The 12,557-nt window shown below is 41.2% G+C and overlaps 1 protein-coding gene across 1 annotated transcript in view; it reads left to right on the top strand.

Moving 5' to 3' along the window:
* LOC139913266 (roundabout homolog 1-like) overlaps positions 1-12,557 on the top strand; it is a 92,204-nt gene that overhangs the window by 55,850 nt on the left and 23,797 nt on the right. Inside the window, exon 4 of the mRNA XM_078286412.1 lies at positions 9,575-9,729. Within this exon, the coding sequence (XP_078142538.1) occupies positions 9,575-9,729 (155 nt within the window). The remainder of the gene's footprint in view (positions 1-9,574; positions 9,730-12,557) is intronic.

The following is a 12,557-nucleotide window of genomic DNA, read 5'->3' as shown; positions in this document are numbered from 1 at the left end:
CCATCCCTTCTCCTTGCAGGAGGTCAGGTCCCTACGGGCAGGTAGTTGTTAGTACGAATCTCAGTATGTAGGTCACTCTGCTTCGAGTTCAACACTCCCCTAGCTATTGGCTGTAGACTACCTGCCTTTCAGCCTGCTACTGTCAACACCATGTCTCGCTGTCACACACCTCTCTGCGTCTCCCTCCCTCTCCCTCATTAGTGTCATCCATCCTGCAGTTTCAGTTGTTGCTCTTTCACCCTCCATTATCACTCATACAGGCAGGAATTCCACTTTTGTTTGGAATAATTAAAGAAGCATTCAGGGTCAGGTCTGTTGTTCCTGTACCTGGAGTGGCTGGCTGTGTGTGTGGGTAAGAGGCCTGTGGTCACGGCTTATTAATGGCTGTTGAACCGCTGCTTTGTTTGTTAGTCTGTGCAGAAGGTAGGGAGCTTTGATGTTGGGGCAAGGATGGAAATCTAACTTAGCGATTTCCATTGTGGCAAAACTCTGTGCGGTTCACTGTGAGTTTCTCTCTTTCACAATCACAGCACTGGCACACTGCGAATAACAGCATGCAGATCCAATACCCCCCTCTCTCGCCATGTACATTTGGGAAGGGGTGAGAAAGAGAGAGAGCCAGGATAAACGAAAAGCTTGTGTGAGAACAGTCCGGCTAGTAATAAGATTGCCAGAAGTAGCGAGTAGAATTATTAGCCGATCGTTGGAAAGAGGGAAAGAGAACATGGAGGTGGAGAGGAGGAGAAGAAAAGTGGGGATTGAAATGTAAAGAAGCAGACATTCTTTACTGGCAGGTTATTGACTTACAGTAGCTAATAAGATAGGTTATATATAGTTACATAAAATCCACACAGATATATATATATAAAGTAACCTATCCAGTGAGACACATTACTCCCAGGCCTCAGCTGAACACATTGTTGACCTACAGTAATACTACATTATATACCACACAGTCAAAGCAATATTTCAGTTTGGTACAATATTTTCACTGTGTGTTATCCTTTGCTACCTGTCTCCATTGAGAAAATACAATTTGATGTAAAGGCTACACAGCAGCTGCATGCAATATGTATTATTGTCTGAGTGACGGCTTTCCAAGGACAGAGCTCTTGCATTAGTTAACAGCAGACTTCTCTACCTGCCACAGAGGAAATGACCATAAGTTATGTGTGGGAATGTTTTCAATGAAAACACCATCAATGCAGCCCATAAACAAAAGGGCAAGTGTATGTGTGTGTGTATGCACGTGTCTGTTTTTGTGTGCATGTGTAGCTATAGGCGTAGGTCTATCATTTTCGTACTCAAACTCTTGACCTTCCCTATAGTTGATGAAAATCTCTACAGTTCATAAAGTTGTCCACAGTACTGGGTCTTAAATCTCCAAACACAACTTAATCTCTTTACACCTCCACTCACATCCCCCCCCCCCCCCTGCTCTGGTGAATAATATATTATTGGACTGGTGAAATCTAAGGAGTCATAGCGAAAGTATCAGAGATGGAGTTTTAGTATTCCAGCCTTTTTGATCTGTCACTGCTACCTCTTTCTCGCTGTTTGCTCTCTTTGAACCCACACTATCCATGCAAAATCTGATTATTTTAGTACTCATGACCATCATCCTGAGAACTGAGGTAGTGCCAGATTCTTTTCCACACTTTAGCCTACAGCCAGTCAGACCTGGGCCAAATAGTGTTTGAAAATACTTTTTTTTGATGGTTTGTTTTCCTCTACTTTGTTGCCAGATGGACAGTGAGAGAAATGCGAGAATGTTTAGGCAATCACAGGAACTGAAAGTCAACCTTGTGTACTTTTGTGTGACTGACAACTTACCTGACCTTCTCAGAACCGTCCAACTACTATTTAGTCCAGTTCTTCTGCCAATTCGCTAATTCTCCCCATCTGCCACTTCTCCATCTGTCTCTCTGTATCTGCCCTCCTCTTATTCTCTTCACACTTTCTCTCTTTCTCCCTCTCTCCTGTCTCTTCCCTGGTGCAGAGGGACGGGATGAGTGGAGGAGATTAAAATGGAGGTTACACAACCCTTTTAGCTGGTTTTAATGTCTGCCCCTCACGAATGATCTGCTCTGCACGTACATCAACGGGATTAGAGTGTCAGAACATCCAAGAACCGATGAACCGGTACAGGGAGCCATTCTCTCTCTCTCTCTCTCTCTCTCTCTGTCTCTCTCTCTCTCTCCCTGCAATAAGCCAAAGAGAACGATTTCTCACAGGTCGGTCATGTGTATGTCCCATGCACATCCACCATCACTGTCTCTGCCAGACTCATGTTCTTCACACTTTCCTTTTAGCTGTCAGTGGCTGACAGTGGCTAACTTTCCTATGGATTTAAATATGTCCATGAAAATAATGGGTATGGCCCTTTACGCCTGAGAACAGATTTACCTACTGAGGGAAGCTCTCTGAACCTGAGAGAGAAAGAGAGAGAGAGAGAGAGAGAGAGAGAGAGAGAGGAATGAAAGAAAAAAGTTAAAGAGTGAGACGTGGTTTAACAAATAATATAACCTGGGGCTTTAGCCCAGTAAGTGAGCCCCTGTGTTGAGTTAATTGGCTCTCCAAACATAAGGTGGATTTATGGCCCTGCATGCAAAAAAAAATCTGTTTGCCTTGGGACTTTTTTGAGTAATGATTTCTTTGCAGAAAATGAAATTCAAATACGGGAGCTCAGGGAGGACAAGATGGAATTTCTGTTTCCTTTATAAGCAGTGTGTGGTGTCTTCTGGATGCTTGTGTGTTTCTAGAAATCTCAGGTGGCACAGTTATGAGTCTGAGCTAATGCATGTATCCTAATTTGTATGTACGGGACCTTCATTCTTTTATTGGATTTGCTTCACTGCAGTTCACATATTATGTTATGGGCTTGGGTATGTGCTTGCATAGCGGTAGAGGGCCCACTGGACCTCCTGTGTGTGTGTGTGTGTGTGTGTGTGTGTGTGTGTGTGTGTGCATGTCTGGCTGTCTGACCACCTATACATGAGCTGCACATATTGGTTTATCTGTGGAGCAGCTGTTTCTCCTGCAGCTCTCTGTCTCTCCAGACTGCAGCTCTGTGAGAGCAGGGAGGAGGAGGAGGAAGAGGGGGGAGAAGAGGAGGAGGAGGGGTGGGGGGGGTGGATAGAAACAGGGAGGCAGGGGGAGGGAGAGGTCAGGAGATAGATTGTGAGAAAAGGCAAGGATTTCATCTCTGCTGGGGTTGAAGGATATCTGTATTTCTTGAGGTTACCATTGGGAATTATATTTTCAACTCACTGCTCTGGGATATTTTAGTCAAAGAAGACTGGCTTGTATTTGAGCTGAAATGAATGTTTTTGAGGCATTGAGAACCATTAAGACCTCAGGGCACTGTAATAGATGCCAGCACTTATTTTTACTTAAGTTATTACTACTTACTCTTGGAATAATGTGTTTTACTGCGGTTTTATTCCAGAGTGCCATGGAACAGAGTGCTAACCATAATTCCAGTGTATGCCTCTTTTCCCTTTCCATTCTAGTATGTAAACAATATCAAATAGATGGTCTGATAAAATATACTGTAAGTAAAATACCAGAATCAGACCTATAGGGAATAACAATGAGAGTTCGGGCAATCTTTTCAGAGAGCGGGTTGATGCTCTGCCAGATGTTCATTCTGAATTTTTAAACTTATTTTTCCAGGGAACTTTTCATTTGAACTTTGCATTTTCTTCTGGTCAGTGTTGAACTTTTTAGAAGGGGCCAGTGTGTATGAGCTGTCAGGACTATTGATTAATTGATGAAAACATGTATGTGTTTGTTAATAGTCAAAGGGATCAAAAAGGACTAAGACTCTTCTGTTATTCAGGGTAATTCCAACTCATTGGATTTAGATGTTGTTATTAGACTGATGTGGGAAGCCAAAGACAAACACACACAAAACCCTTCTGACCCATGAGACGAGATCCGGCTATGGAGGACTGTGATGAGTCTCACAGACTGTTTATAAGTCTCCCCTGTTATCTAAGTTTTCCCCTGAAGAAAACTCTACCCATCATGCAATTGGCAGCTAATTATGCTTATTATGCTCAGAAACTGCTGAGACTAAAAAATGCGGTTGCACTCTTAATTCTTCAAGTAGCACTCCGAGCCAGCAATGACGTCTTTACCCCGAAGGCTTGTTTACACTGTCATGTGTTCCATAGGGACTTTTTTGTTATTTTGGTAGAAGCTCTGATAAATTATATCCTCAGTATTTATAGAAACTTGAGCAAGACCCAGACAGCTTACTGTGTATGTGTAATCACTCACATTAATGACAGAAAATATGACACCCATCACACTGATGATACTTGTATCATGCCAAAATGATCTACTTTCTACTGCATGAAGCTATAAATCTGTCAGTGGTATAGAGAGGCATTAATACCCAATGGAGTTAGGAAACAAACTCAATACTAATATTTATTACCCTTTTAAAGACTCTCTGACTGCTAATTCTGTTGTTCTACTGTATGACATGAGTTGGAGGCAGTGACATACACAGCTATTGCCCTGGCTTTGGCAAATCTTGGCTACTTGATATCAGACAATCAGTACGTTTATAGAAGCGATGCCTTTGTTACATTCAGAAGATTGCTGTGCCAAAATAGTGGTAGTTGTGCTGGGGATCTACAGTCCATAAAAGCAGTGTGACAAAACAAAAGACAAAACAGAGGGACGAGTTGGGTTTAGCTTTGGATGTGGCTACAAAAGGCCCCTCTGGCTACATCTCATGCAGTGATGTGGTGTGATAAGGCTACTGTGTGCGCTCCATCCCGGCCCTGTTTGTGGGGTTAGAATGTGCTCTTGCTTGGCCCGGTTGGCCTGCGCGGAGAGGATTATTGGTGCTCCGCTGCAGTAGGCTCCTCAAGCTCTGACTCAGGCTCCAGAGGACTAACAACAGTCAGACACAATCAAATCCAGGGCACCGAGGCCAAGGGCTGCTGCTTTGAAGTGGGCTGTGAGATTCCCAGCTGGAGAGATCAGATGGAGGGAGAGAAGAAGAGAGCGGGAGGTGCAAAGCTGCAGTTGTACAGGCGAGGTGGGATGGCATCACTGTGTTAGTCGTAGAGGTAGGCTGCACAGTTAGAGGACAGAGTCTCTAAATAGTCTGCGTGCCTTTTGAAACTGTGAAAAACTGCAAAATCAAGTGGAGATGTAACCCAATCACAGCCAAGTATGATTTAAGAAAAAAACATTCATATGAAGCATTTGATTTGATTCTAAAATGCTATCCATTTTGCATGAAACATTGTTTCCTCATGGTCATAGTTAAATATTTCCAAATTATAGATGTTTATCCATTAAAATTTGACTGTTTTTTATCTTAGGATTTTAAGATAGCCCATAACTTAATAATAATATTGAATAGTTAATTTTACCTTCATGCAAGAAATCATTTTGCCAGAGTAGGATGAATGTTTGTCTGAGGTTTGCCAAAAGGCAGCTGGATGAAACCCATCGGGAACAAGGTTCTATGGACAGATGAGTCACAAATGGAACTTTTTGGCCGACATGGGCTCCGGTAATTTCATGGTTAAGGCATGTTGCGCAACATCGGCTACTGGATGACTTGCCATCATTGAAGGAACTGTGAATTCTGCTGTGTATCACAGAACGGTAGAGGAGACTGTCAAACCATCTCTCTGTGAGGAAGTCTACATCAGAAAGGCTGAAGAACAAGAAATGTAAAATTATGAAATGGTTGAGTCAAAGTCTAGACCTGTTCTAAACAATTTATGCATGAAAATCCTCAACTCAGCTGGAGCAATTCTTCATGGAAGACAGAGCCAAAATTCCATCATGTACCGGTCAACTGGAAGCGTTTAGTTGCAGTTATTGCTAAAGGTGGTGGAACTGAGTGTCGTTCACTCTACGGGAGTCATTACTGTTTTGCATATAGGCACTGGGTGTTGCATAACTTTAAAATAAGTATCACAATGTATGTCATTTGTTCACTTAGGGTTAGGGTTTTAATTGCATATCTGATAACATTTAGTGTCATTAATGAAATCAAAAAGAAGGTAGTGATAAACCAAAAAGACACTTGATTTTGCATGAGTTTAACAGTAGACAATTCAGATACACAAGTAAGGGAGAAGACAGGAAAACAATAATAAACTGAGTAACAGATTTGTTGTAAGTTTTAAAAGTTGGTACCCTGTTCATTTAGATTCTACAATTAAAGTGTATTGTATTTGAGTACTTGTCATTCTCATATATATTATATATAGCATATTTGTTTTGCTTTAGTGTTGTTTTTTTTATTATTTTTGGTATACTTTTCATTCTTATTTGTGTTTTATAACTTAATAGTTGCATTAAACTCTGTAAAACGATTTATATTACAATACTCTGCTTTTAAAATAGTGTCATGTGTATAAGGCACATCTGTGTTTGTTTGTACCCCTTGTATAAAGAAAGACTGAATGAATGAATGAATGAATGAATGAACGAACGACTATTTGGCTATTTGGGTAGAGCACAGTCAGTGAGGTTTCCCTCTTCGCGGACGCTGCTGGCTTGAGGGATTTGGGGATGCACAGCGGCGTCAGCAGCAGCACTCCAAGGAAGCAGATTGTCGGGATAAGTTTACTGATAAGCAGGATGTTAGAGTTGCATGGAGCTGATAGATGAGAAGAAGAGAGGCAATAATGCAAAAGAGTGGGAGGAAGTGAAGACTATTGAGAAACAGAAAGGGAGAGAACAATCTTAACATATTTGGGTTTTGTAAGCCATGCATGCATCATTTCTTACTGTAATAATTTAATAAGCAAATATTTTTTTTCAGAAGCCATAAAAAAACATTTTTCTAAACACATGTTCCAGATTATTTGTGTGCTTACTGTGCACAATTTTAGAACATGCATTCACACACAGACGCACACACACACACACACACACACACACACACACCCTTGTGAGGACATTCTTCACTTCTCTTCATTTCTTAACCCTTACCCTACCTTTAACCCTTATCACTAGTTCCCTGTTTTAATTCTTACACTAAATCTCTCTCACCATATCACTAAAAATAAATCTTTAACCCAGGGGTTTGGGAAAACAATTCATCACTTTTCCAAGCTTTCAGTTCTTATAGAGACATTTAGACCTAACACAATAGTAAAAACAGATGTGTGACCCAATGTGGAGTAATGTATTGCTATTTGAATTATCAGATAATATCAGTCAGACACACACACACACACACACACACTCGCTCACACAGTTGTCATGGTTCCACTTTCTTCCTGTCTAGAGTAACCTCAGCCATGTTTTTGTGTCCCACGAGGAATGCCTTTTATCATGTGACATAGGAGGGGTGGGGGGTTGGGGGGGGGGGAGGGGTTTTCAGACAGCTGTTTCCCATCAGCACTCGGCGAACTGCAGTCAGCCAGTCGCAACCCAGCTCAGAGGATCAGAGGGGCATAGCAGCAGAGTGGAGCCCAAAGAGATGCGGGGGCCACAATGCTTCCAATTAGAGGGTCATCCCAATTTGTTCTCCCATATCCATGGTGCTCATCAGGCATCTCGGCCCGCTTGCCCTGCGTTATGTACAATTCCGTAGCCAGGGGTGAATGGGTTGCCGCCATCTGGGAGTGATTATGCCTTTTCCTCATTGTTTCCTGTCTTTTCACCCCAACTCGGCTCTACTGAGCTCCGCTGCGCCGCTCGCTCCGCGTTGGCTCGGCTCCCCGGGCCTGTTCAGGTTCTAAACCCCCTGTAATTTAAGACTGGAAATGCTTAACAGCAGTCACTCATGCGCAGGCGTTTACATTAGCACATGTTGTTCAGGCCCATCAGGAGCAGGAATCTGCTCAGCGATATGGAACGGAAGATTGCTTTCATTCCCATCGTACCCCCACTTCTCTCTCGCTCACTCGTTCCTTGTTATTCCATCGTCTGCGATTGTCACCTCTGTGCTACACTTTCTCGCTTTCCCTAATCTTACTTGCTGGCTCTTTTTTTCACTTCTCATCTCCTCCTTTCAATTTTACACTGGGTCATACTTGTGTGTAAAGCTCTCAGATTATCCCAGTCAATTTTTTGCCTCAGTGAACATTTAATTTTATGTTTTAAATGTTTTGGGAGGGGGTGGGGGGTGGGGGGGTTTGACTCCCCTGCCAGTAATCACAACTTCGCTCCTCCTTATGATGTTTGGAGCTTGAGGCTGTGCAGTGGAGACAGGAAGGAGCTGCCTGTGGCCACCAGAAAACACCCTCTGCTATTGGCCTTCTTGGTGTGGACGCACATTTTCTTTGTTTGCAGCTCGGCCCCTGGCTCCCAGCTCTCTCTGTCTGTGCACAGGCCAGTAGATGTGGAAAGATGAGAAATTGCTGTGGTAGTTTTCCATTTCCTCCCAGTGTAGCTCTCTGGATCTCACCTTTCTGGGCCGCTCTGTAGTCGTGTAGCTTCTCGTCTTCATTACTGTCAGCCATTAAGACAGCCAGGAGTTGCCTTCTCAGCAGCTAGTCTCAATAGTCCTCATTCCCTAAGTTAGAGTATAAGGGAATTGGCCCCTGACTAGCCCTGAGAGCAGATCCTGTCAGGTATATTGCAGTGCTCATTAAAAAAAACAGTACAATAAAATACATTTATAAGCGAGAGAGAATGGGTAATAAATTATAAAGAGTAAACCTAATTCTCAGAAGTTGCTGATTGAAGACATGCTAGGCTCTCACTAATTTGCCCACTAAAGCTTGATATACAGTATATACATTAAAAACAGGCATGTAAAATTTTGAAAAACTGGTATGAATCTCTCTATGTTGAACCTCTATGTTGAACCTCTATGTTAAACCTCTATGTGGATAGTGTTAAGCTGCATTGTTATTTAGAGCTTACCTTGCTCTGATTAAAATAATCAGACTTTACATTTTCATAATTGCTACAGCTGGAGTATTGCCTTAATCAGAGTACAATGTAATTATTAGTGTTCATGTACTGTAAACCTACTCATTGACATGCATTCAATATGCTAATAATATAGTATAACATTGTAAGAATAATTGATTATGCTGTTAATATGCATTGTTGAAAAAAAGGTTTGAAAAAAAAATTATTGACTACATCAATCTATCACTTGTTGGCTCCTCATATACACTAAATTAATGTCAATCATTTCCTTCCTGTCATAGACTGCCGTCATATCACTACCCTGCTATTTCTGTTGCTCCCATCTAACTGTCTTGTACGTTATACAATATTGACACTTGTTGAGGTGCAAAAGGCATTAAGACTGGACTATATGACATTAACAACTCAACACAATGAAGGTATTTTTGAGCAAGAGTTGGGCAAGTGCTACTCATGAAAAATGTGATGGACAGACTTACTTGAGTTATTATGGTATACATCCAAACGACCATTCATTAGTCAGAAAATATTATTCTTCATATGTATTAGTTACGGCATGAATACTCTTATTATAATATTTATTATTGTGAAACATTCTGATTAAAACCATCTACATTTTAATTGGAATATTCTCATTGTCAAATCATTAACCATCGTTAAATGCCACTCCACTGACTGCTCTACTCTTCTCTCTGCTTCACAGTTTTGCGTGACGACTTCAGGCAGAACCCAGTGGATGTCATGGTGGTGGTGGGCGAGCCTGCAGTGCTGGAGTGCCAGCCGCCCCGCGGGCATCCTGAACCCACCATCTCCTGGAGGAAAGATGGGACCAGCTTAGACAGTGGTGAACGCATCACAGTAAGATATATCACTTTGACCTTAGATACGACACACCACTCTGACCTTGAGGCCATAGGCAATATGAGATCATGCTGAAAGTGTGCAGTAATTTATGCACTGGATCCATGATATCCCATTAATAATTAATATATTATTACATGCAATTGTTTCCTCTTTCATTCATACAACCAGTGCTGTGACTTTAGTTTTTACTTCAGTATCAAGTCAATCATCAATGTCATACATTTTATTCAAAACATATATAATACCAAAAAATATTAAAATGAATCTTTAATCCGTAATCTTATTTGAATTGCAATAATCAAGACAATAAGCTTTTTGGACCAAAATAACCATTGCAGGTACTATACGATACTGAAATGACAAAAGTGTAATGATGGAGAGAAGAGGGAGTGGCAGGAGGAGGAAGGGAGATTTATGATTTTGAAAATGTTGGTGCAAATAATAAAGACAGATGGTGGAGAATAATATTTGTATTCCTTTGAATTCTCACAAGGTTGTGGATAAGGCGAAAACAACGCGTCCAGTACTTCAAAGCCATAAAAAATTGAATGGTTGCGATCGACTGCATATTTAGTCAGCGAAGAGAATATGCACTGGTAATTGGAAATAGCTTGTGTGATTTTCCATTGATACGCGAGAGGTCCTCGGTAGGGCATCATTAGAGGATATCACTCACGCTCAGTGTTAAAAGATTCAGGGAAGTTGTAGTGCTGTGCAGGTGAACAATCAGAGCATTCAGCATCTCAGATTCACCTTTTTGTCTTTGTGTGTGTGCGCGTGTGTGTATGTGTGTGTGTTTGTCAGTGAGCGAGAAATGAAGTTAACTTTGTATGTTTTGTATGTTGTATGTTGTTGTTATGCACGATGACGCAATTCAAAAAGTCGTTTAAGTCATTAATCGACATGATACATAACAAACAATAAATCGATCAGCGATTTTCCGTGAACATCCCTATGTTGTACAGTGCAGTACAGGCAGTTTTTTTTTCTCCAGCATCACATTGTATACTGAAAATGCCAGGATGGATTTTCTGGGTTTGATTGAAAACACTAACCAGAAAATAATACATCAAAAAAAGCTGTACATATAATGCTATTTGACATGACTGATGGTAAAAATAAGCAATGACAGAAAACAAGCTGGCGCTAGTAAGTAGCATCATATGGGCTACAGTATAAATCTAGTATATTGAAGTTGTCATGCAGCCAACTGTAACATGCAGTATTGATTTGTTTTTGTTTCATATTGCTTGCTACAGTATACAGTACGGTTAATATGGATCTTACATACTGTTTGCATTGTTTATATACTGAATAGATTTCAGACCCAGAAACATCTGATGGGTTAGACCAGCAAGAACAGGAGCTGGTTTCCCTTTCCTTTAACTCTAGTACAGAACCAAATTTCAAACTCAGATGCATATTTAGTTTTTTGGTGTGTGTGTGTGTGTGTGTGGATGTGTGCCCGTGTCCTGTGGATGTATATGCGTGTGTGTGTGTTGATTTGTTTGTTTGAATGCCTGTGCATGCTCCGGGGGACACAGGAGAGCAGATTCCAAGCTCATCCTCGTGCGGAGTGACAGGTAGAGCCTCTCTGGGGGACTGTGATGGACAGAGCAGCTATCTCTGATTTAAGGAGAGGCAGGGATCAGAGCCAGGGGGAGGGCCCTCTGAGGGAAATACAAAGGCTGCTTTCTGCTTTGTACCTCTCTTTATACTCCTCACTTGCCTGTCTTTGTCCTCCCTAATCATCTTTTCGATATGGAAATGTGTCTTTGCTATGAGAGTTCGCACAAAGAAATCACTTACTGTACAAAGACCAAAGGAGTCCACCGCAAGTGATCCACGGCTACCTGCCGTCCTTTTGAGTGTTTCCCTTGAGTCCCAGGGCCTCATTTTTCCAATGATGATGTGTAGAAAAAAAATTAAGCTAATTCTTGAGAACAATTTTTAAAAGGTTCTCACACACACTTACCAAATTTGTATTCAGAAGTTGTACATACACACATTCCTGATTAAACTTAAACAGCAAAAAACATACTCTTTAAACACTGTAAGCAGCAGCTTCACAATGTCTATGGCTTTAGTTGAGCCAAGGCTATGTGAAGAGGAAAGACAAGACGTGGAAACGAAAGTTGAGGTTTTAGTGTCCGAAATGGAAGATAGACAAACCACATGATTTGGATTGCTTAGCAGAGGAATTGCAGCTAAAACAGACAAGCGGTCAGTCCATGAATTAAAAAAGAAATGGTCTGCTCTTTAATCGGCTGCTAAAGTTACTAGTGGTGCAGTATTTACAGCAAAGGTTGCAGAACGCAAGCATGAAATCAGTCAAACCCGCATTGGTCAGAGCAACATCATTCTCGCTGTCCTTGAGAAATACTTTGCTGGCATCGTTATAACACCACAATATTTGACATTGTTTCATTAAGGGACAGTGATTAGATGGTAGACCCTGCAGTCCAAGGGGCCATGTACGCCTGATGAGGCTGAGAACTAATATATTCATTATCCAGGGTTTTTAATGGGTAACCTCAATCACCTGAATTTAATAGTGTTGTGCATTTGATTAAAAATGTTAGTACTTACTGCATAAAATGGAAAACCATAGGGAAGATTATGAACCAGCAAGCCATCCATCTGAGAAAACATTGTGCATAAAAGTACACACAACCACATTTCACAACAAAAAACTGTTTTATATAAATATATATGTTTCATTCATGTTGTGTAACTATTATTAATCACTTGTTTGTCTTTTCACCTTATGCAAAGCTCCTATCTCTCTTGTGCAAGTAAGCTACACTAAAGCTTAACTATTA

Source organism: Centroberyx gerrardi, chromosome 11 (assembly GCF_048128805.1).
Source record: "Centroberyx gerrardi isolate f3 chromosome 11, fCenGer3.hap1.cur.20231027, whole genome shotgun sequence".
Lineage (NCBI taxonomy): Eukaryota > Metazoa > Chordata > Actinopteri > Beryciformes > Berycidae > Centroberyx > Centroberyx gerrardi.
This window is presented reverse-complemented; position numbering and strand designations above follow the sequence as displayed.